The following is a 22651-nucleotide window of genomic DNA, read 5'->3' as shown; positions in this document are numbered from 1 at the left end:
CTACTTTAGAAACTATCAGTCCGGACAAACCGTCAGTATTATAACACCGGTACTCAGTTCCGGTGAGCTCCTGCCAAAGTCCTGCTCAGCACCACAACAGAGAAAGACACGGCAGTGTCAACACTTTTCCCCTGGCAACTTCTGAATGTCCAAAGTGAAGAAATTCTGCTTAACACGGACCGTGTTTCTCTTCAGCATCCCATAATGTGACACGGCATCAGGCTTCTTCCCTCTGCTGGTTGTCATAAATCATGAATGCGTTTGGCATCTTTTACCAAACTATTCACATATGGACAAATAACGTTTTAGAAGAGAGTTTGCATTAGTTTAATGTGGTGTTTGTCAACGCTACCTCAAACATCATTTACATTTCTCAAGTAAAGCAAGGACCATACAGCCTCACCTTCCCAAAGACATTTCCAATATTGCACAATGTTTACAATTAGCTTCATTCATGGACAAATAATAGTTTTAAAGCATGTAAACAGCTGGAACTTCCCCAAAAAGTAGATGTCCGAGCTTAACTAATGTATAGGGGGTAGCAAGGGAAACGTTATGTCCAAAGCACAAGTGAACAACAATGCCCCCCCCCCCCCTCAATAAGGCATGACATGCTTGAGACTGAGGAGCGGGACAATAAGGGAAAAATTCTCTTTATGTCAGAATATAACTGATGTTTTGTTTTATCTGCATGAGATCTGGTTTGTCAGATTGTCGAACATTTACAGCAAGTGTTACTGCGACAGACGATTTGAATGGTTCCAAAACTGTTGCAGTAGAAGTACATTATTCAACTGAGTTCGAGTTGTCGTTCCCCAATGAGTCGTTTAAATTGCTCAAGGGAGGACATAGTATTTCAGACGTTAAGACCTGGTGATATTTCTCCTCAAGTACCATTATACTGTTCATCATGTGGCACAAACAATGAGATGTAAAGGACAATCCTGATTATAAACTGGTTGGTTCGAGCCCTGAAAGCTGATTGGCTGACAGCCGTTGTATATCACAGTTATGACAAAACATGTATTTTTACTGCTCTAATTACATTGGTAACCCGTTAATAATAGCAATAAGGCACCTCGGGGGTTTGTGATATATGGCCAACAAATAGCTCTTCGCCGTGGTATGTTGGCCATATACCACACCTCCTTGGGCCTTATTGCGTAATTAATGTTGTGCCCCGTGTATTTCCATGTACTTGACATATACCTATGGAGACATACACACATCAAAATAAACATCACCGTACACATTAACATCAGAGTTTGGCTTGGGGGACAGGAGGGAGCAGATTGCATTTTCACTTCAAAATATATTGACAATAAAATAATATACATGAAACACACTCCTTTTGAGTCTTTCTTCCTCTCCGTGGATGGATAAACTTACTGGAGCAGAGACATGGAGCCCAAGTAGCACAGAGAGATAGTGCCATGTGTTACAGAGAGAGATGAATGATTGGGAAGAAATGCTTTAGGGGTAATCATGGCACAGGGCGACGTAAGAGCTATAGGAGGATAGGTCATCTGAAGAGCTATTGGAGGAGGATAGGTCCTCTTAAGAGCTATAGGAGGAGATAGGTCCTCTTTGCTGTTCGTTTGTGCAGAATATTCCCCCTTCACCAGTTAGTTGAGAAGTCCTGCCTCGGTCACAGTCAGTGAGGAGTGTTCCCAGGGTCAGTAACACGTTCCCTCTGTGTCTCTTGGTGAATCACTGGATATACTGTACAGATGGGCACAACACTGAATGAATCTGTGATTACAATATGTGTGGATATGTTTCATTGAAGCTTTTGCTCCAGCAAGTCCTCGCTTGGTTTGAATTGTCTGGGTGTGTTTTAATAGAGTGCCTGATAGATCAAAGGTCATAGGGAGGTCATGGATGCAAATTGCCATGACAACCAATAAGTACATCACTGCTGGGCCAACAGGGCGCTCCGATTAGCCTTCATCTTCTCCAGGCGCTTGGCCAGGTGGCTGTTACTGGCCTCCAGCTCATCGATCCTGTCCAGGGCAGACCTCAGCTAGAGAGAACGGAGAGAAAAGGTTTAGAGTTTGAGACGGGAGAAGCAACCTGAAGGCAACAACGTATACCTGGTGTAGACTTGATACCAAAACATGTGGGGTTGACATACTAGATATGACCCAACAACTTGTGGGTTCTGTGATTCTTTGGCTGTTTTTGTAAACCTGACATTATAGTAGCCTACCTCTCTCTGTAGCTTGCGTTTCTCCACTTTGAGCTCGTCCTCTACTTTCTCTGCGCTCTCAGAGGCCGACTTGTAACGAGTCACCTGACCCTCCAACCGGATGATCTGGCCAAGAGAGAAATGAAGGGGTGAATAAATGGATTGATGGATGAAGACGTAACTTACATTCCATGGAGCTCCTAGTGGATGTAAATGGTCAATAGTCTCCAACCCAGACTGTACAAGATACTGCTTATTATCTCACGTTTACCATGAGGAACGTGATTGGTCAGGTGTTTCATGGATATAGTCATACATGTCTTCCTCTGTTTAGGAACTAAAACGCTACTTACATTCTGTTCCAGGGCTGTGACTTCCTGTTCTGATTTCACCAGTTTAAACTTGAGGTCACTGATTTGCCGGTTGGCATCCCCTGTAGAAGAAGAAATAAAGATAGAAGGATGTGAGTCAAATTTTGTTGTATAGGTTTGCATAATGTATACTACACTTAGACACTTGACAAAGTATACTAGGGAGACAGGTAAAAGGCTAGATCTGTCTTAGTAAAGGTGAAATGTGACTCACTCTGTAAGTCGAGGATGTGGGGGTCCATGCCGTTCTCAAGTCCGTCCTCCTCAGGACTCAAACCCTCTGTCCCGTTCCTCTGTTTCCCCTCCAGCTGAGACTTCAGCCTCTTCACCTGATCAGCTAAACTCTCCCTCTCATCAACTATTTTCCTCAGTCTGACTTCTGCAATACAAACAGACAGCTGACTTTGAATCAACAGCATGAAATTCTAATAGTTGGTTAGTAATAGGGTAGTTTGAGTAGTCGAGATCAGTAATAGAGTCGTTTTGTACGTCAACATTTACCACACGGTTCAATTAACAGCCTTGTTTTTTTAGTTTCTAATCTGTATAATTTTTTTAATACATACAACACACTGTACTTAATTACTCAGATTTTTTTTATATATATACACAGTACTAGTCAAACGTTTGGACACACCTACTCATTCAGGGGTTTTTCTTTATTTTTACTATTTTCTACATTGTAGAATAATAGTGAAGACATCAAAACTATGAAATAACACATATGCAATCATGTAACAAGCAAAAAAGTGTTAAACAAATCAAAATAGATTTTAGATTCTTCAAAGTAGCCATCCTTTGCCTTGATGAGAGCTTTGCACACTCTTGGCATTCTCTCAACCAGCTTCATGAGGAATGCTTTTCCAACAGCCTTGAAGGAGTTCCCACATATGCTGGGCACTTGTTGCTGCTTTTCCTTCACTGCGGTCCAACTCATCCCAAACCATTTCAATTGGGTTGAGGTCGGGTGATGGTGGAGGCCAGGTCATCTGATGCGCACTCCATCACTCTCCTTGGTAAAATAGCCCTTACACAGCCTGGAGGTGTGTATTAGGTCATTGTCTTGTTGAAAAACAAATGATAGTCCCACTAAGCGCAAACCAGATGGGATGGCATATCGCTGCAGAATGCTGTGGTAGCCATGCTGGTTAAGTGTGCCTTTAATTATAAATAATTCACTGACAGTGTCACCAGCAAAGCACCATCACACCCCCTCTTCCATGCTTCATGGTGGGAACCACACATACGGAGATCATCCATTCACCTACTCTGTGTCTCACAAAGACACTGCTGTTGGAACGACAACACAAAAAAACACACATTTGGACCAAAGGACAGATTTCCACCGGTCTAATGTCCATTGCTCTTTTTTCTTGGCAAGTCTCTTCTTATTATTGGTGTCTTTTAGTAGGGGTTTCTTTCTTTCTTTCTTCTTTCTTTCTTTGCAGCAATCCAACCATGAAGGCCTGATTCACACAGTCTCCTCTGAACAGTTGATGTTGAGGTGTGTCTGTTACTTGAAATCTGTGAAGAATCTATTTGGGCTGCAATTTCTGAGTCTGGTAACTCTAATGATCTTACTCTTGGGGTGGCAGATAGCCTAGTGTTGGACTTGTAACCAAAAGGTTGCAAGATCAAATCCCTGAGCTGACAAGGCAAAGATCTGTCATTCTGCCCCTGAACAAGGCAGTTAACCCACTATTCCTAGGCTGTCATTGAAAAAAAGAATTTGTTTATAACTGACTTGCCTAGTTAAATAAAGGTGACATTTAAAAAATAAATACTCTTGGTCTTCCATTTATTCAAGGCACTAAATAAGTCCTGTGGCAGTCCTCATGAGAGCCAGTTTCATCATAGCGCTTGATGGTTTTTGTGATTGCACTTGAATAAATGGCAGTTAACACACTACATTTACATTTACATTTAAGTCATTTAGCAGACGCTCTTATCCAGAGCGACTTACAAATTGGTGCATTCACCTTATGACCTCCTAAAACCTTCTTGAAATTTTACGGATTGACTGACAATGTCCTGTAGTTTATCTTTGTTTATTTGAGCTGTTCTTGCCATAATATGGACTTCGTCTTTCACCAAATAGGGCTATCTTCTGTATACCACCTCTACCTTGTCACAACACAACTGATTGGTTCAAACGCAGGAGGAAGGAAATAAATTGCACAAATGAACTTTTAACAAGCCACACCTGTTCATTTAAATCCATTCCAGGTGACAACCTCATGAAGCTGGTTGAGAGAATTCCAAGAGTGAGCAAAGCTGTCATCAATTCAAAGAGTGGCTACTTTGAAGAATCTCAAATATAAACAATATTTTGATTTGTTGAACCCTTTTTTACTACACGATTCATACATGTGTTATTTCATAGTTGTGATGTCTTCACTATTATTTTAAAATGTAGACAATAGTAGAAAGAAAACCCCTGGAATGAGTAGGTGTGTCCAAACCTTTGACTGGGACTGTATAAATAAACACTATATACTTAATTCATTGCAATAATAAAACATTTCACCCAAATGATCCCAATCTGCAGTTGATTGAAAACCTGAGAATATGGACACAGTTGCTTACCGCTGAAATACTGTACAGTGAGTTGGAGGGACTGTGAGTCTGGATGAAAAGAGTTTTAAACAGATGACACATACAACTGAGTGGAGATAACATGGGGTTGATATATTCTCCCACTTATTACCTATTTAATCATGTAATTGTTATCTAGTATGTTGCATGTAAAAACCTGACAGGTGAACAATACAGAACTGTTGTTGTGTAATATAATCTGACCCCCTGTGGATAAATGGAAGCTTGGTGGACAATACAGAACTGTTGTTGTGTAATATAATCTGACCCCCTGTGGATAAATGGAAGCTTGGTGGACAATACAGAACTGTTGTTGTGTAATATAATCTGACCCCCTGTGGATAAATGGAAGCTTGGTGGACAATACAGAACTGTTGTTGTGTAATATAATCTGACCCCCTGTGGATAAATGGAAGCTTGGTGGACAATACAGAACTGTTGTTGTGTAATATAATCTGACCCCCTGTGGATAAATGGAAGCTTGGTGGACAATACAGAACTGTTGTTGTGTAATATAATCTGTTGGATAAATGGAAGCTTGGTGGACAATACAGAACTGTTGTTGTGTAATATAATCTGACCCCCTGTGGATAAATGGAAGCTTGGTGGACAATACAGAACTGTTGTTGTGTAATATAATCTGACCCCCTGTGGATAAATGGAAGCTTGGTGGACAATACAGAACTGTTGTTGTGTAATATAATCTGACCCCCTGTGGATAAATGGAAGCTTGGTGGACAATAAATAATCTGACCCCCTGTGGATAAATGGAAGCTTGGTGGACAATACAGAACTGTTGTTGTGTAATATAATCTGACCCCCTGTGGATAAATGGAAGCAATACAGAACTGTTGTTGTGTAATATAATCTGACCCCCTGTGGATAAATGGAAGCTTGGTGGACAATACAGAACTGTTGTTGTGTAATATAATCTGACCCCCTGTGGATAAATGGAAGCTTGGTGGACAATACAGAACTGTTGTTGTGTAATATAATCTGACCCCCTGTGGATAAATGGAAGCCAGAAATCAGTATGCAATAGTGCAAAATAAAACAAAACCGATCGCTCTTCAACATGGTTAATTTATTCAAGGCACTAAATAATGCATTAAATAAAACCTGTAATTCCTTTGAGTAAGACAAAGAAACCCACAGAGACTGGCTGCAACCTCAGTCAGTAGTCTATTACACATCAAATAACACTTTGAGAGTACAGTGCTCGTCAACTAGTTTACTTTGCAAGGAACTTTGCCCTTGCCCTTCCTATTGCCCCTTTGTCCCTTTCTTACACCGCTCTCCTGTTTCTGGGCTTCTTCCACTGGGGGGCGCTCTCTTCCCTCCTCCACCGCCTCTGGTAATGGCTGTATCTCTTGGCCAAGTGCCGAGGGTCCGGGTGAGGAGCTGATGTGCTCTTCTTCTACAGATAGATAGGTTTCCTCCTCTTTCACAATTAGAACGGCTTCTTCACAACTGTCTATATATCCAGCGGAGGCCCCATCGTTTAACTCATTGTCTCCCCCTGCTGGTGAACTTGTTGAAGCCTCCCGCTGTTCTGTCTGTTGCTCCTCCTGAATGGCTTCCTGCTGGAGATTCTCCTCATAGATGTTCTCCTCAATGATGCACCATTCTTCTCTCTCTACACGACTGGGTGATTCTGATTGGATCCTGTCTGGGCTGGGCTCTACCGCCTCTGTCCTGTCTGAGATAACCTCGCCACTAGAGTCGCTGATCCTCTGAGTTAGAGCTACATCCAGTGAGTTTTCCGTCAGTACTTGATCACTCTCGGATTGTTTACATGTACATTTACAGGTACATCCTTGTTTCTCCCTTGATTCTGCTACATCCATCTTCTGATCACCTTGAACTCCTGGTAAGGTATTTTCTAAGCTGGTCTCTAGCCTCTCTGGTAAATCAGGGATCACCTGTTGGTCTAGTCTAGTCTTCCCCTCCTCTGTTATGATAGGTGTTACCATTTTGTCAGAGATAGTGGATGGGGGCTCCTTTGCCTGAAGCACTTTAGTATTTGGTTCATCTTCCTTCATGCCACATACAGATTCCTGCCAAATCTGATCTGGCTTGCTCTCCACTGAACTCGACTCCAGCTCTTCAACCCTCTCAGATAATTTCTGTCCGTCAGAGTCTGTGATCTTTGGCACAATTTCCACAGAGCTTTCTGTCCTGAAATTCTGATGCTGCTGATGTTCTAGAGAATTCTGTGTGTCTTTCTCAAATTCACTTAAAGTGTTTATTATGAGCGGATCTGTTCCAATTCCAACCTCGTCAGGACATTCAGAGATAAACAGTTCAACAGAGACTGTAGATGAGATAGCAGATGTTCCAGTAGATGTTACTTGGCCAGTTTCTGCCTGATGCTCTGCAGGATGCCCTGGATGATTCTTCATCTCCATCCCTATTGTTTCTGTTTTCTTTAATGATCCCTGAGAGATCTGATTTGGGCTGGTCTTTGCCTCCCCTAGACATACAGAAATCCTCAGAATCATCTTAATCATCTCAGATTCCGTGATCCTTGAGTTTTCTGGAATGACTTGACCTTTAGTCCCAGGATCATACTCCTGGGTGTTCTCTCCTTGCAGGTCACTTTGGATTCGACTAAGAGTTGCCTCTGTCTCATCACAGAGAGTTGGGCCAGAGATGTCCTGTTCTTCAGAGTCAGTAGACACAGCTGTGAGAAGCTCTGTGTTTTCCCGTCCTTTCTCAAGGTTTGGGTTTTCCTCACATTGTCCGTCAGTGGCACCGCTTACTGGTACAGCTTCCTTGTTACTTTCTCCACTGTTTTCCTCATTCTCTGCCTGTTCCTGGGATTCTGGTTCAAATCCTCTTTGATTCAACCCCTCTCCATTGTCACTGTCACCATCTGTATATTCCTTTTGAACCAAAATGGCTCCCTCAAGTTCCGCAGGTTCCACCAGAGTTTCTGTGTCGCAGTATTGGGGTTTCTCTACTTCATATTCAATCTGAGTCTCTTTGTCACCAAAATGCACCAAAATGGCTTCTTCAGGTACAGCAACATCCACCTGGGTCTCTTGGTCACAGTACTTGGACTGCTCTGCTTCAGTGTCTGTTTGTTGCTGCAGGCTGTCATTCAACTTGTCTTGGTTCAACTTGTCCGAAGATTCTATCTCCAGTAGTGCCCTCTCCTGGTCATGTGAGTAGTTGTCAGCCTCATGTAGAAGTCTGCCTCCCCCTGGTGTCCTCACCTCGCCATGGTCAAACTGCATCTCTGGTGCTTCGCCTGGAAGATCACAGGGAATAGATTGGAGGGCCAGACACAGGTCATTCTTCAGCGTCTGACAGTGCAAGCACAGAAATTCAATGATCGCTGGAGGGGAATTAATTTGGAGACATTTGTAGAGAATAGAATCAAGGCCTTGATCCCGGCTGAATTAGAATGCAGAATCAGCAACTGACTCAACAGGATTAATTAACATTATGATGATAATCCCACGGAGGACAATAGTGCAAAACAATGACATCAGAAAAAAGAAAAAGAAAGCCAACCATCCTCGTTTTGTATCCCATCATGCAACACAAACATAACCCTGACATTTCTAACGGTGATTCATCCGAATGACAGAAGACACGTGAAATAAAACACATGACTGCACAATATCATTCAACATGATTTGAGTAGGATGGTGGTAAATAAGCAGAGATCAGATATGAGCAACGGCACCGGTGGGTTATTTTCTTACCAAGCATGCTCTCCCCACCATGGGATGGCTGGGACTCCTGAGCCAATCGGGAGGTAGAGTCTGCACTGCGAGGCCCGTCAATCATCTGTCCTGCATCCCCATTGGTGGTTACGTCAGGTGACAGCACTATCCCATGTTTCTGATTTGGGAGAGAACGAGGCAAATAAAGCTGAATAATCTTTCAGAAAGTCTTTTTCCCATTAGAACTTCCTATTGTTCTAGTGTTTGCTGACATGCGCACAGAGGCCCTCTTGGAAGTCATGATGAGGAAACCTTCCCTCAGCAGTACTTCAAGGTGCTGTACCTTCAGAGTGTCTTTGAGGTGGACCACCTGATCCCTGAGCTTATCCCGCTCATCCCGCACGCCGGCGTCTGAGAATTCCCTCTGTCTCTCTAAGGCCTGAGCCATACCCAAGCAGCAGCAGCAGGGGGGGGGAGGAGGAGGAGGAAGAGTGGGTAAAGAAGGGAAGGATAAACACAGTAAAGGAAGAGAGAAGCATTGAGAAGGAAAAAAGAGATACAGTGGAAATGTCTTGGTTAGTTTGGAGCATTAAACTTGAGTAGCTGACAGAGGAACGGAAGCGTTTCCTGTAGAACTTCCTGGAACAATGATTCAGCTAACGGTTTGGGGTTCACCCTCTATTCCGCGAGCGTACCCCAATCTTTTTCTCCTTCCATCCGAGGGTCTCCTGCAGGTCGGAGATCTCCCTAACACAGCTGACCTGTTTGAGACGCAGCTGGCCCACCTCCTGGCCACGGGACGAAAGCAAGATGGAGGAGAAGAAGGGACAGAGGAGAAGGGACAGAGGAGAAGGGAGAGACAATCAGCATGCAGAGAGTTTGCAGCAGGAAAAGAGACTACAGCAAGTTTAGCAAGAGACCTAAGTTAGATCTATGTTAGTGTGATGTTCTGAGTGGAAGTACTGTTTTAGTTACCGTATTGTTGTTAGCAGGAAGTCTTTGCGATGACCTGAGTACTCACGGTTAACAGTTCTTCACTCTGTTTCAGCGTCTCTCTCATCTCGTTAAACTGGCGCTGCAGAACACTGTGGGCGTGCCTCTCCCTCTCAAACTCCTTGGCCTTGTCGTTGTACTCTCGTTTAGACTCGTACAGCTGCTCCTCCAGCTCAATGAGCGAGTCCTTCAGCGTGTCCACCTGGTACATGAGGTTGGACTTCTCGTTGTGTAGCTGGGCGTTGGACACCATGGCCTTACGGTACTTCTCCTCAGACTCCACCAGGGAGTCCTGTTGAGAGACAAAATGGAGGACAGTGGAGGGGTGAGAGGTCAGGGGAGAAACAAAGCAAAACAGTTAAGCAGTTAATATCTCAAAAACAACTACGCAGACGTCTTCAACCGTGGAATAGTTACTGTAATTATCAGAAGTGTTTCTGGAGTCAACAAAATAATTGTAAAAACATGGACGTTAGACCATCTCTTTCCCAGATATACTACTGTATGGTCCTACTCAGAGAAGTATCTCTATGGTCCTACCTTTATCTCTCGAATGGAGGCCTCTGTCTCTACTGAGATAGAGGTGTCACAGCTGCCTCTGCGAGAGGAGGGCCCTCCCAGCGATGCTAGAGTGGCTGCTGAGAGGGTAGAGGCAGTCCTGGAACCCTGGGAGGAAACAGGACAGGGCCGTCTTGAAGGCTGTTTCACAACAGTCATATTCCCTACTTCATCTTTAATAGATTAAAAGCTGGAGTTTCAGATCAGGTGTGTGACCCGTACCTTTTCCAGGAAGTCCCTGTCTGATCTCTCCTCCACCTGTAGAGGGTAAAACAACTTGGTTACTCTTAGGAGAGGATAAGGAGAGGAGATACACATATTTACAATGTCACAAATGTAGTTGATTGACACACCGTATGTCCAGGCCATGCCCATACTGTATCAGTCTGTCACGCCCTGGCCTTATTATTTTGGTCAGGCCAGGGTGTGACATCTGTATTTATGTGGTGTGTTTTGTCTAGGTTTTTTTAGTAGGTAATTGGATTGTGGTTTAGTGAAGTAGTCTAGGTAAGTCTATGGCTGCCTAAATATGATTCCCAATCAGAGACAACGATAAACACCTGCCTCTGATTGAGAACCACTATAGGCAACCATATTCTTTGATTCTTCTGTTTCGTGGGTGTCTGTTTCTATCTCTGTGTTTGTTGCACCAGATAGGGCTGTTTCGGTTTTTCACGTTTCTTGTTTTGTATATTGTTCATTTTTCATATTTTATTAAAGATGTATAAAGATAACCACGCTGCATTTTGCACTTTCAACAGAAGAAAACCGTAACAGAATCATCCACCACAACAGGAACAAGCGGCGTGGTGACAGGCAGCGGCAGCAGGAGCAGCGAAGTCAGGACTATACGACTTGGAAGGAAATAGACAGGTCGGCGGCCGACGCAGGGAGAGTGCCATAGACTTACCTAGACTACTTCACTAAACCACAATCCCATGACCTACAAAAAACCTAGACAAAACACACCACATAAATACCCATATCACACCCTGACCTGACCAAAATAATAAAGAAAACACAAAATACTAAGGCCGGGCGTGACACCGTGTCTGTATATCCACACACTGCATCACAACAAGCATCATAGAGTCATACCCTCTCATACCCTACCCTCTCTGGATCACCATCTGATTCTGAACCACGGAACCATTGGACACTACAGACTTACTCATATTATATCCACTGGACACTACAGACTTACTCATATTATATCCACTGGACACTACAGACTTACTCATATTATATCCACTGGACACTACAGACTTACTCATATTATATCCACTGGACACTACAGACTTACTCATATTATATCCACTGGACACTACAGACTTACTCATATTATATCCACTGGACACTACAGAGTTACTCATATTATATCCACTGGACACTACAGAGTTACTCATATTATATCCACTGGACACTACAGACTTACTCATATTATATCCACTGGACACTACAGAGTTACTCATATTATATCCACTGGACACTACAGAGTTACTCATATTATATCCACTGGACACTACAGACTTACTCATATTATATCCACTGGACACTACAGACTTACTCATATTATATCCACTGGACACTACAGACTTACTCATATTATATCCACTGGACACTACAGACTTACTCATATTATATCCACTGGACACTACAGACTTACTCATATTATATCCACTGGACACTACAGACTTACTCATATTATATCCACTGGACACTACAGACTTACTCATATTATATCCACTGGACACTACAGAGTTACTCATATTATATCCACTGGACACTACAGAGTTACTCATATTATATCCACTGGACACTACAGACTTACTCATATTATATCCACTGGACACTACAGACTTACTCATATTATATCCACTGGACACTACAGACTTACTCATATTATATCCACTGGACACTACAGACTTACTCATATTATATCCACTGGACACTACAGAGTTAATGTCACGACTTCCGCCGAGGTTGGCTCTCCTGCCCGTTCGGGTGGTGCTCGGCGGTTGTCGTCACCGTCCTACTAGCCACTACCGATCCCTTTTCGTGTATCTGTTGGTTTTGTCTGATTGGTTTCACCTGTGTGTTGTTTAGTTAATTAGTATCTGTATATAATGTAGGTTGTCCCGCCCTTGTTTTGTGCGGGATTGTTTGTTTTGTCATTTCGTTTCGTCTGTCGGTGTTTTTGTGTTTATTATTCTCCGGTTAGTCTGTTATCCTGTTTTTGGATAATTTCACCCTGTTTGTATTTGGGTTGACCGTGTTTATTTTGTTCACCGGAGAATAAACTTTATATCGCTATTTGCTCTCTGCGCCTGATTCCACCCACCTTGATTAGACGTGACGGTTAATCATATTATATCCACTGGACACTACAGAGTTACTCATATTATATCCACTGGACACTACAGACTTACTCATATTATATCCACTGGACACTACAGAGTTACTCATATTATATCCACTGGACACTACAGAGTTACTCATATTATATCCACTGGACACTACAGACTTACTCATATTATATCCACTGGACACTACAGAGTTACTCATATTATATCCACTGGACACTACAGACTTACTCATATTATATCCACTGGACACTACAGACTTACTCATATTATATCCACTGGACACTACAGACTTACTCATATTATATCCACTGGACACTACAGAGTTAATGTCACGACTTCCGCCGAGGTTGGCTCTCCTGCCCGTTCGGGTGGTGCTCGGCGGTTGTCGTCACCGTCCTACTAGCCACTACCGATCCCTTTTCGTGTATCTGTTGGTTTTGTCTGATTGGTTTCACCTGTGTGTTGTTTAGTTAATTAGTATCTGTATATAATGTAGGTTGTCCCGCCCTTGTTTTGTGCGGGATTGTTTGTTTTGTCATTTCGTTTCGTCTGTCGGTGTTTTTGTGTTTATTATTCTCCGGTTAGTCTGTTATCCTGTTTTTGGATAATTTCACCCTGTTTGTATTTGGGTTGACCGTGTTTATTTTGTTCACCGGAGAATAAACTTTATATCGCTATTTGCTCTCTGCGCCTGATTCCACCCACCTTGATTAGACGTGACGGTTAATCATATTATATCCACTGGACACTACAGAGTTACTCATATTATATCCACTGGACACTACAGACTTACTCATATTATATCCACTGGACACTACAGAGTTACTCATATTATATCCACTGGACACTACAGACTTACTCATATTATATCCACTGGACACTACAGACTTACTCATATTATATCCACTGGACACTACAGACTTACTCATATTATATCCACTGGACACTACAGAGTTACTCATATTATATCCACTGGACACTACAGAGTTACTCATATTATATCCACTGGACACTACAGAGTTACTCATATTATATCCACTGGACACTACAGAGTTACTCATATTATATCCACTGGACACTACAGACTTACTCATATTATATCCACTGGACACTACAGAGTTACTCATATTATATCCACTGGACACTACATACTTACTCATATTATATCCACTGGACACTACAGACTTACTCATATTATATCCACTGGACACTACAGAGTTACTCATATTATATCCACTGGACACTACAGAGTTACTGATATTATATCCACTGGACACTACAGACTTACTCATATTATATCCACTGGACACTACAGACTTACTCATATTATATCCACTGGACACTACAGAGTTACTCATATTATATCCACTGGACACTACAGAGTTAATCATATCATATCCACTGGACACTACAGAGTTAGTAATATCATATCCACTGGACACTACAGTTAGTCATATCACTGGACACTACAGAGTTAGTCATATCATATCCACTGGACACTACAGTTAGTCATATCACTGGACACTACAGAGTTAGTCATATCATATCCACTGGACACTACAGTTAGTCATATCACTGGACACTACAGAGTTAGTCATATCACTGGACACTACAGAGTTAGTCATATCATATCCACTGGACACTACAGTTAGTCATATCACTGGACACTACAGAGTTAGTCATATCATATCCACTGGACACTACAGTTAGTCATATCACTGGACACTACAGAGTTAGTCATATCATATCCACTGGACACTACAGTTAGTCATATCACTGGACACTACAGTTAGTCATATCACTGGACACTACAGAGTTAGTCATATCACTGACACTACAAAGTTAGTCAAATCATATCCACTGGACACTACAGTTTGTCATATCACTGGACACTACAGAGTTAGTCATATCACTAGACACTACAGAGTTAGTCATATCATATCCACTGGACACTACAGTTAGTCATATCACTGGACACTACAGAGTTAGTCATATCACTGGACACTACAGAGTTAGTCATATCATATCCACTGGACACTACAGTTAGTCATATCACTGGACACTACAGAGTTAGTCATATCATATCCACTGGACACTACAGTTAGTCATATCACTGGACACTACAGAGTTAGTCATATCACTGGACACTACAGAGTTAGTCATATCATATCCACTGGACACTACAGTTAGTCATATCACTGGACACTACAGAGTTAGTCATATCATATCCACTGGACACTACAGTTAGTCATATCACTGGACACTACAGTTAGTCATATCACTAGACACTACAGAGTTAGTCATATCATATCCACTGGACACTACAGTTAGTCATATCACTGGACACTACAGAGTTAGTCATATCACTAGACACTACAGAGTTAGTCATATCACTGGACACTACAGAGTTAGTCATATCATATCCACTGGACACTACAGTTAGTCATATCACTGGACACTACAGAGTTAGTCATATCATATCCACTGGACACTACAGTTAGTCATATCACTGGACACTACAGAGTTAGTCATATCACTGGACACTACAGAGTTAGTCATATCACTGGACACTACAGTTAGTCATATCACTGGACACTACAGAGTTAGTCATATCATATCCACTCCAGTCCAGGCTGCATGTTAGTTGTCAGTGTCACCCACACATCAATGCGTCCACACAGAGGCCCACCTCACATTGGCCAGATCAGGACCATATATTCTTTGCTTGTACCAAAGCTGCAGTCTTTGTAATGTCCACCAGGGGGCATAAGGGACCTGAGCACTGTCAGCTGTCTATGAGCATTACCTTGGTGCAGAGGACACACAGGACAGGACCATAGAGTTCAGTTCTCTGGACAATGCACTCTTCATTGGGATGATATTAAGTGGGCATTTAACAGAATAGAGAACAGATAAAAGGATGTAAGGACTAGGCCTAAAGAAGGCTGCGGGTTAGAGGGAGTGACCAATGAAGAGAGCTCACCACCGGGCTGGCACGGGCAGAGCTGGCCCTGGACGAGGCCCGAGAGTTGGAGCCCAGAAAACCACTGTAGTCTGAAGGCTGGCACAAAAAGAAGATGGATAAAATAGGAAAAGAGAAGGAAATGAAAAAGAAAGAGAGAGATGTTAGTCACAGAGTTTGTCAGTCAGCAAGCAGGGAGAGACAGAGCTGAAGCAGGGACAGACAGAGCTGAAGCAGGGAGAGACAGAGCTGAAACAGGGACAGACAGAGCTGAAGCAGGGACAGACAGAGCTGAAGCAGGGACAGACAGAGCTGAAGCAGGGAGAGACAGAGCGGAAGCAGGGACAGACAGAGCTGAAGCAGGGACAGACAGAGCTGAAACAGGGACAGACAGAGCTGAAGCAGGGACAGACAGAGTGGAAGCAGGGAGAGACAGAGCTGAAGCAGGGACAGACAGAGCTGAAGCAGGGAGAGACAGAGCTGAAGCAGGTACAGACAGAGCTGAAGCAGGGACAGACAGAGCTGAAACAGGGACAGACAGAGCTGAAGCAGGGACAGACAGAGTGGAAGCAGGGACAGACAGAGCTGAAACAGGGACAGACAGAGCTGAAGCAGGGACAGACAGAGTGGAAGCAGGGACAGACAGAGCTGAAGCAGGGACAGACAGAGCTGAAGAAGGGAGAGACAGAGCTGAAGCAGGTACAGACAGAGCGGAAGCAGGGACAGACAGAGCTGAAGCAGGGAGAGACAGAGCTGAAGCAGGTACAGACAGAGCTGAAGCAGGGACAGACAGAGCTGAAGCAGGGACAGACAGAGCTGAAGCAGGGAGAGACAGAGCGGAAGCAGGGACAGACAGAGCTGAAGCAGGTACAGACAGAGCTGAAACAGGGACAGACAGAGCTGAAGCAGGGACAGACAGAGTGGAAGCAGAGACAGACAGAGCTGAAGCAGGGACAGACAGAGCTGAAGCAGGGAGAGACAGAGCTGAAGCAGGTACAGACAGAGCGGAAGCAGGGACAGACAGAGCTGAAGCAGGGAGAGACAGAGCTGAAGCAGGTACAGACAGAGCTGAAACAGGGACAGACAGAGCTGAAGCAGGGACAGACAGAGCTGAAACAGGGACAGACAGAGCTGAAACAGGGACAGACAGAGCTGAAACAGGGACAGACAGAGCTGAAGCAGGGACAGACAGAGCTGAAGCAGGGACAGACAGAGCTGAAGCAGGGACAGACAGAGCTGAAGCAGGGACAGACAGAGCTGAAACAGGGACAGACAGAGCTGAAACAGGGACAGACAGAGCTGAAGCAGGGACAGACAGAGCTGAAACAGGGACAGACAGAGCTGAAGCAGGGACAGACAGAGCTGAAGCAGGGACAGACAGAGCTGAAGCAGGGAGAGACAGAGCGGAAGCAGGGACAGACAGAGCTGAAGCAGGGACAGACAGAGCTGAAACAGGGACAGACAGAGCTGAAGCAGGGACAGACAGAGCTGAAGCAGGGACAGACAGAGCTGAAGCAGGGACAGACAGAGTGGAAGCAGGGACAGACAGAGCTGAAGCAGGGACAGACAGAGCTGAAGCAGGGAGAGACAGAGCTGAAGCAGGTACAGACAGAGCGGAAGCAGGGACAGACAAAGCTGAAGCAGGGAGAGACAGAGCTGAAGCAGGTACAGACAGAGCTGAAGCAGGGACAGACAGAGCTGAAGCAGGGACAGACAGAGCTGAAGCAGGGAGAGACAGAGCGGAAGCAGGGACAGACAGAGCTGAAGCAGGTACAGACAGAGCTGAAACAGGGACAGACAGAGCTGAAGCAGGGACAGACAGAGTGGAAGCAGAGACAGACAGAGCTGAAGCAGGGACAGACAGAGCTGAAGCAGGGAGAGACAGAGCTGAAGCAGGTACAGACAGAGCGGAAGCAGGGACAGACAGAGCTGAAGCAGGGAGAGACAGAGCTGAAACAGGGACAGACAGAGCTGAAGCAGGGACAGACAGAGCTGAAGCAGGTACAGACAGAGTGGAAGCAGGGAGAGACAGAGCTGAAGCAGGGAGAGACAGAGCTGAAGCAGGTACAGACAGAGTGGAAGCAGGGAGAGACAGAGCTGAAGCAGGGACAGACAGAGCTGAAGCAGGGACAGACAGAGCTGAAGCAGGGACAGACAGAGCTGAAGAGACAAGAGAATACATTGATAGACAAGTCAACCAGGCCCTGTTAGACCAGAGACAACCCTCCCACACATCAAAACCCAGACACATACAATTCCACGTGTACTCTCCACTCTAGACTCCACCGTTCTAGACATACTGCAAACCCCACGCAGCAAAGTCACAATTAAACTGTGACTTGGCACAGTGTTTGTAAAGGTCATCGACACACAAGACGCACTGTAAGATAATTCAGGATGGTTATTGGTGGAATACAGCGAACTGAAAACATGGATTCCTTCTTCTGGAAGTCTGAAATCTACATGTGGGAAAGACACAAGACACCTCCATAGAAAGAAGTAGTGGGGTGACGACACTGTCATGCAGACTTCTCCTGGGGTGGCCAACCCTCCCACTGGAGAGAATCAGCTATGTTCGAGCAGGACTGGAATGAAAGCCTGCACACCCAGCCTGCCACTAGTATCGCTTCAAGAGGAGGGTGGGTCGACCCCACAATGCAATTCCACGTTGGCACATGGGGCATGCCAAGCAAAGCCCCCTCATCAGGGTAACACAGTGATACATTCCATGCATGCTGTCTATTCAAGCCTCCCTTTGGACTTGAAAACCGTCACACAATCTCACTAGGACTTTGCACTGTGTTTCCAGAAGTCATCAACACACCAGACAGGGTGGGAATTAGTGGAATACAACAAATTAAAGAAGGGTTCCTTGTTTGGTGAGTCTGATAAAAACAGAAGACACCACTGACCCTGATAGAAGTAGAGACTGACAACACTGTCATGCAGACAGACTATGGCCAGGGGTGACAGACTGTCTTCCCAGAAACCTATTGGATGTGCAGGCTTTTGCTCCAGACCTGCTCCAATACAACTGATTCTACTAATCAGCTGCTCACCTGGGTGTTGATTAGCTGAATCGTGTTAGAGCAGGGTTGGAACAAAAGCCTGCATACCCAGTAGCTATATGTCTCCAGGAGGAGGGTTGACCACCGCTGAACTATGCAATCCCCACAGGGGGCATGCCAAGCAACCTCCCTCGGGGTAAGAGAGGGGGCATGCCAAGCAACCTCCCTCGGGGTAAGAGAGGGGGCATGCCAAGCAACCTCCCTCGGGGTAAGAGAGGGGGCATGCCAAGCAACCTCCCTCGGGGTAAGAGAGGGGCATGCCAAGCAACCTCCCTCGGGGTAAGAGGGGGCATGCCAAGCAACCTCCCTCGGGGTAAGAGAGGGGGCATGCCAAGCAACCTCCCTCGGGGTAAGAGAGGGGGCATGCCAAGCAACCTCCCTCGGGGTAAGAGAGGGGGCATGCCAAGCAACCTCCCTCGGGGTAAGAGAGGGGGCATGCCAAGCAACCTCCCTCGGGGTAAGAGAGGGGGCATGCCAAGCAACCTCCCTCGGGGTAAGAGAGGGGGCATGCCAAGCAACCTCCCTCGGGGTAAGAGAGGGGGCGTCAGGGCTTCTTACACCGTGAGAGATGGAGCCACTAAAGCGCCGTGTGCGACTCTGCACAGCCTCGTCACACACAGAGCCCTGTAGATAGGAGAGACACACACACGGCATCAGACTTCACCTCACGCACACACACACATACACACTCAGACTTCACCTCACGCACACACACACACATACACACTCTTCACCTCACGCACACACACACACATACACACTCAGACTTCACCTCACGCATGCACACATACACACACTGCATCAGACTTCACCTCACGCACACACACATACACACACTGCATCAGACTTCACCTCACGCACGTACACATACACACTCAGACTTCAACTCACAAACACAAACACAAACACACACACACACTGCATCAGACTTCAACTCAGGAATGTATACAGACACATCCATCTCAGTAATCATGCAGGAAAAGGATCAGAAGGATCAGCTGTACATCCCATAATGTCTTACAGCATGCCACCTTGAAGACACCACTGTGCTTCTGCAACTCAGCTTACTGTCTCACGTTCTCCTTCACACATCAAAGTGCTTTGGAAATGTAACTTTTAGGGCCAGGACTGTATGTGGGTCTTGACAACATCTAGCCCCTCTGCCAAACCATTCTCACATGCCTTATAATGACACTAGTAGTGACACATCACAGATCTATCTATCTATTTATCTACTGTCTAAGCAAGCGGTGAAGGGTCAGAGGTCATAGGAAAGAGGAACCAACCCTGTAACTCTGGGTGCGTGGACCATCAATAAAGAGCATGGAGGGCTGAAGATGGACAGAGAGAAACAATCCAACATTGTACTGTAAGTGATAAACAACAGTATGTATCTATCTAGTATGTACAACTGGAAAAAGCTCTCTGTTTTGAGAATCTCATGTTCTGTCATTCTAAGAAACCAACAGGAGGGTGAGGTTGAGTGGGTAGGGAAGGAGAGGGTGAGTGTGTAGGGAAGGAGAGGGTGAGTGGGTAGGGAAGGGGGGAAGGAGAAGTTGAGTGGGTAGGGAAGGGGGGAAGGAGAAGTTGAGTGGGTAGGGAAGGAGGGAGAGGTTGAGTGGGTAGGGAAGGGGGAAGGAGAAGTTGAGTGGGTAGGGAAGGAGGGAGAGGTTGAGTGGGTAGGGAAGGGGGAAGGAGAAGTTGAGTGGGTAGGGAAGGGGGAAGGAGAAGTTGAGTGGGTAGGGAAGGAGGGAGAGGTTGAGTGGGCAGGGAAGGGGTGAAGGAGAAGTTGAGTGGGTAGGGAAGGAGGAGAGGTTGAGTGGGTAGGGAAGGAGGGGAGGTTGAGTGGGTAGGGAAGGAGGGGAGGTTGAGTGGGTAGGGAAGGAGAGGGTGAGTGGATAGGGAAGGAGGGAGAGGTTGAGTGGGTAGGGAAGGAGGGGAGGTTGAGTGGGTAGGGAAGGAGTAGGGAAGGAGGTTGAGTGGGTAGGGAAGGAGGGGAGGTTGAGTGGGTAGGGAAGGAGGGGGAGGTTGAGTGGGTAGGGAAGGAGGGGAGGTTGAGTGGGTAGGGAAGGAGAGGGAGGGTGAGTGGATAGGGAAGGAGGGAGAGGTTGAGTGGGTAGGGAAGGAGGGGATAAGGGGAGAGGTTGAGTGGGTAGGGAAGGAGGGGTAAGGAGGGTTGAGTGGGCAGGGAAGGGGTGAAGGAGAAGTTGAGTGGGTAGGGAAGGAGGGGTAGGGAAGGTTGAGTGGGTAGGGAAGGAGGGGGAGGTTGAGTGGGTAGGGAAGGAGGGGGAGGTTGAGTGGGTAGGGAAGGAGAGGGAGAGTGGATAGGGAAGGAGGGGAGAGGTTGAGTGGGTAGGGAAGGAGGGGAGGTTGAGACTAGAGAGGATTTCTGTTATTCCTGTTTGGACTTAAATAAACTCTGTTTCTGTTAAGTCGCTTTTTGGGTCCTCTTTCACCTGCATGACAGAAGGAACCGACCAAGTAATGGACCCAGCGACTTCAGACGCTCGTTACACCCGCGAGATCAAGGAGCCATGCTCGGCACACACGAGCAGGAATTGTCTGCTGCTCGCCATGCCGTACCAGGAGAACCTGGCCGCTCAGGTTTCCGACCTCTCTGGACAGTTCCAGAGTCTACGTCTCGTGCCACCTGTTACTTCCTGGCCTGCCGAGCCTCCAGAACCTAGGGTTAATAACCCACCTTGCTACTCCGGGCAGCCCACTGAGTGCCGCTCCTTTCCACGCAGTGTGAGAGATTGTGTTCTCTCTCCAACCCCACACATACTCTAGAGAGAGCTCGGGTTGCTTACGTCATTTCACTCCTTACTGGCCGGGCTCGAGAATGGGGCACAGCTATCTGGAAGGCAAGGGCTGATTGCTCTAACAAGTTCCAGAACTTTAAAGAGGAGATGATTCGGGTTTTTGACCGTTCAGTTTTTGGTAGGGAGGCTTCTAGGGCCCTGGCTTCCTTATGCCAAGGTGAACGGTCCATAACGGATTATTCTATTGAGTTTCGCACTCTTGCTGCCTCTAGTGAGTGGAACGAGCCGGCGCTGCTCGCTCGTTTTCTGGAGGGACTCCACGCAGTGGTTAAGGATGAGATTCTCTCCCGGGAGGTTCCTTCAGATGTGGACTCTTTGATTGCTCTCGCCATCCGCATAGAACGACGGGTAGATCTTCGTCACCGGGCTCGTGGAAGAGAGCTCGCATCAACGGTGTTTCCCTGCTCCGCATCGCAACCATCTCCCTCCTCTGGCTTTGAGACTGAGCCCATGCAGCTGGGAGGGATTCGCATCTCGACTAAGGAGAGGGAACGGAGGATCACCAACCGCCTGTGCCTCTATTGCGGAGTTGCTGGACATTTTGTTAATTCATGTCCAGTAAGAGGCCAGAGCCCATCAGTAAGCGGAGGGCTACTGGTGAGCGCTACTACTCTGGTCTCTTCATCTAGATCTTGTACTACTATGTCGGTCCATCTACGCTGGACCGGTTCGGGTGCTACATGCAGTGCCTTGATTGACTCTGGGGCTGAGGGTTGTTTCATGGACGAAGCATGGGTTCGGAAACATAACATTCCTTTCAGACCGTTAGACAAGCCTACGCCCATGTTTGCCTTAGATGGTAGTCATCTTCCCAGTATCAGATTTGAGACACTACCTTTAACCCTCACAGTATCTGGTAACCACAGTGAGACTATTTCTTTTTTGATTTTCCGTTCACCGTTTACACCTGTTGTTTTGGGTCATCCCTGGCTAGTATGTCATAATCCTTCTATTAATTGGTCTAGTAATTCTATCCTATCCTGGAACGTTTCTTGTCATGTGAAGTGTTTAATGTCTGCCATCCCTCCCGTTTCTTCTGTCCCTACTTCCCAGG

At 45.7% G+C, this 22651-nt stretch overlaps 1 protein-coding gene across 1 annotated transcript; it reads right to left on the bottom strand.

The window, feature by feature from the left end:
- Positions 1 to 303: 303 nt before the first annotated feature.
- LOC124024829 lies at positions 304 to 19399 on the bottom strand (the record flags this gene model as incomplete). The annotated part of the gene is made up of 14 exons (XM_046338593.1): positions 304 to 2023; positions 2210 to 2314; positions 2542 to 2621; positions 2774 to 2938; positions 3828 to 3849; positions 6390 to 8407; positions 8868 to 9006; positions 9172 to 9267; positions 9524 to 9616; positions 9850 to 10113; positions 10362 to 10487; positions 10602 to 10637; positions 15729 to 15806; positions 19334 to 19399. Coding segments are annotated over 14 exons (3399 nt in total), but the record flags the coding sequence as incomplete, so codon positions are not given.
- Between the last annotated feature and the right edge of the window lie 3252 nt (positions 19400 to 22651).

Source organism: Oncorhynchus gorbuscha, unplaced genomic scaffold, assembly GCF_021184085.1.
Source record: "Oncorhynchus gorbuscha isolate QuinsamMale2020 ecotype Even-year unplaced genomic scaffold, OgorEven_v1.0 Un_scaffold_2017, whole genome shotgun sequence".
Taxonomy (NCBI): Eukaryota; Metazoa; Chordata; class Actinopteri; order Salmoniformes; family Salmonidae; genus Oncorhynchus; species Oncorhynchus gorbuscha.
This window is presented reverse-complemented; position numbering and strand designations above follow the sequence as displayed.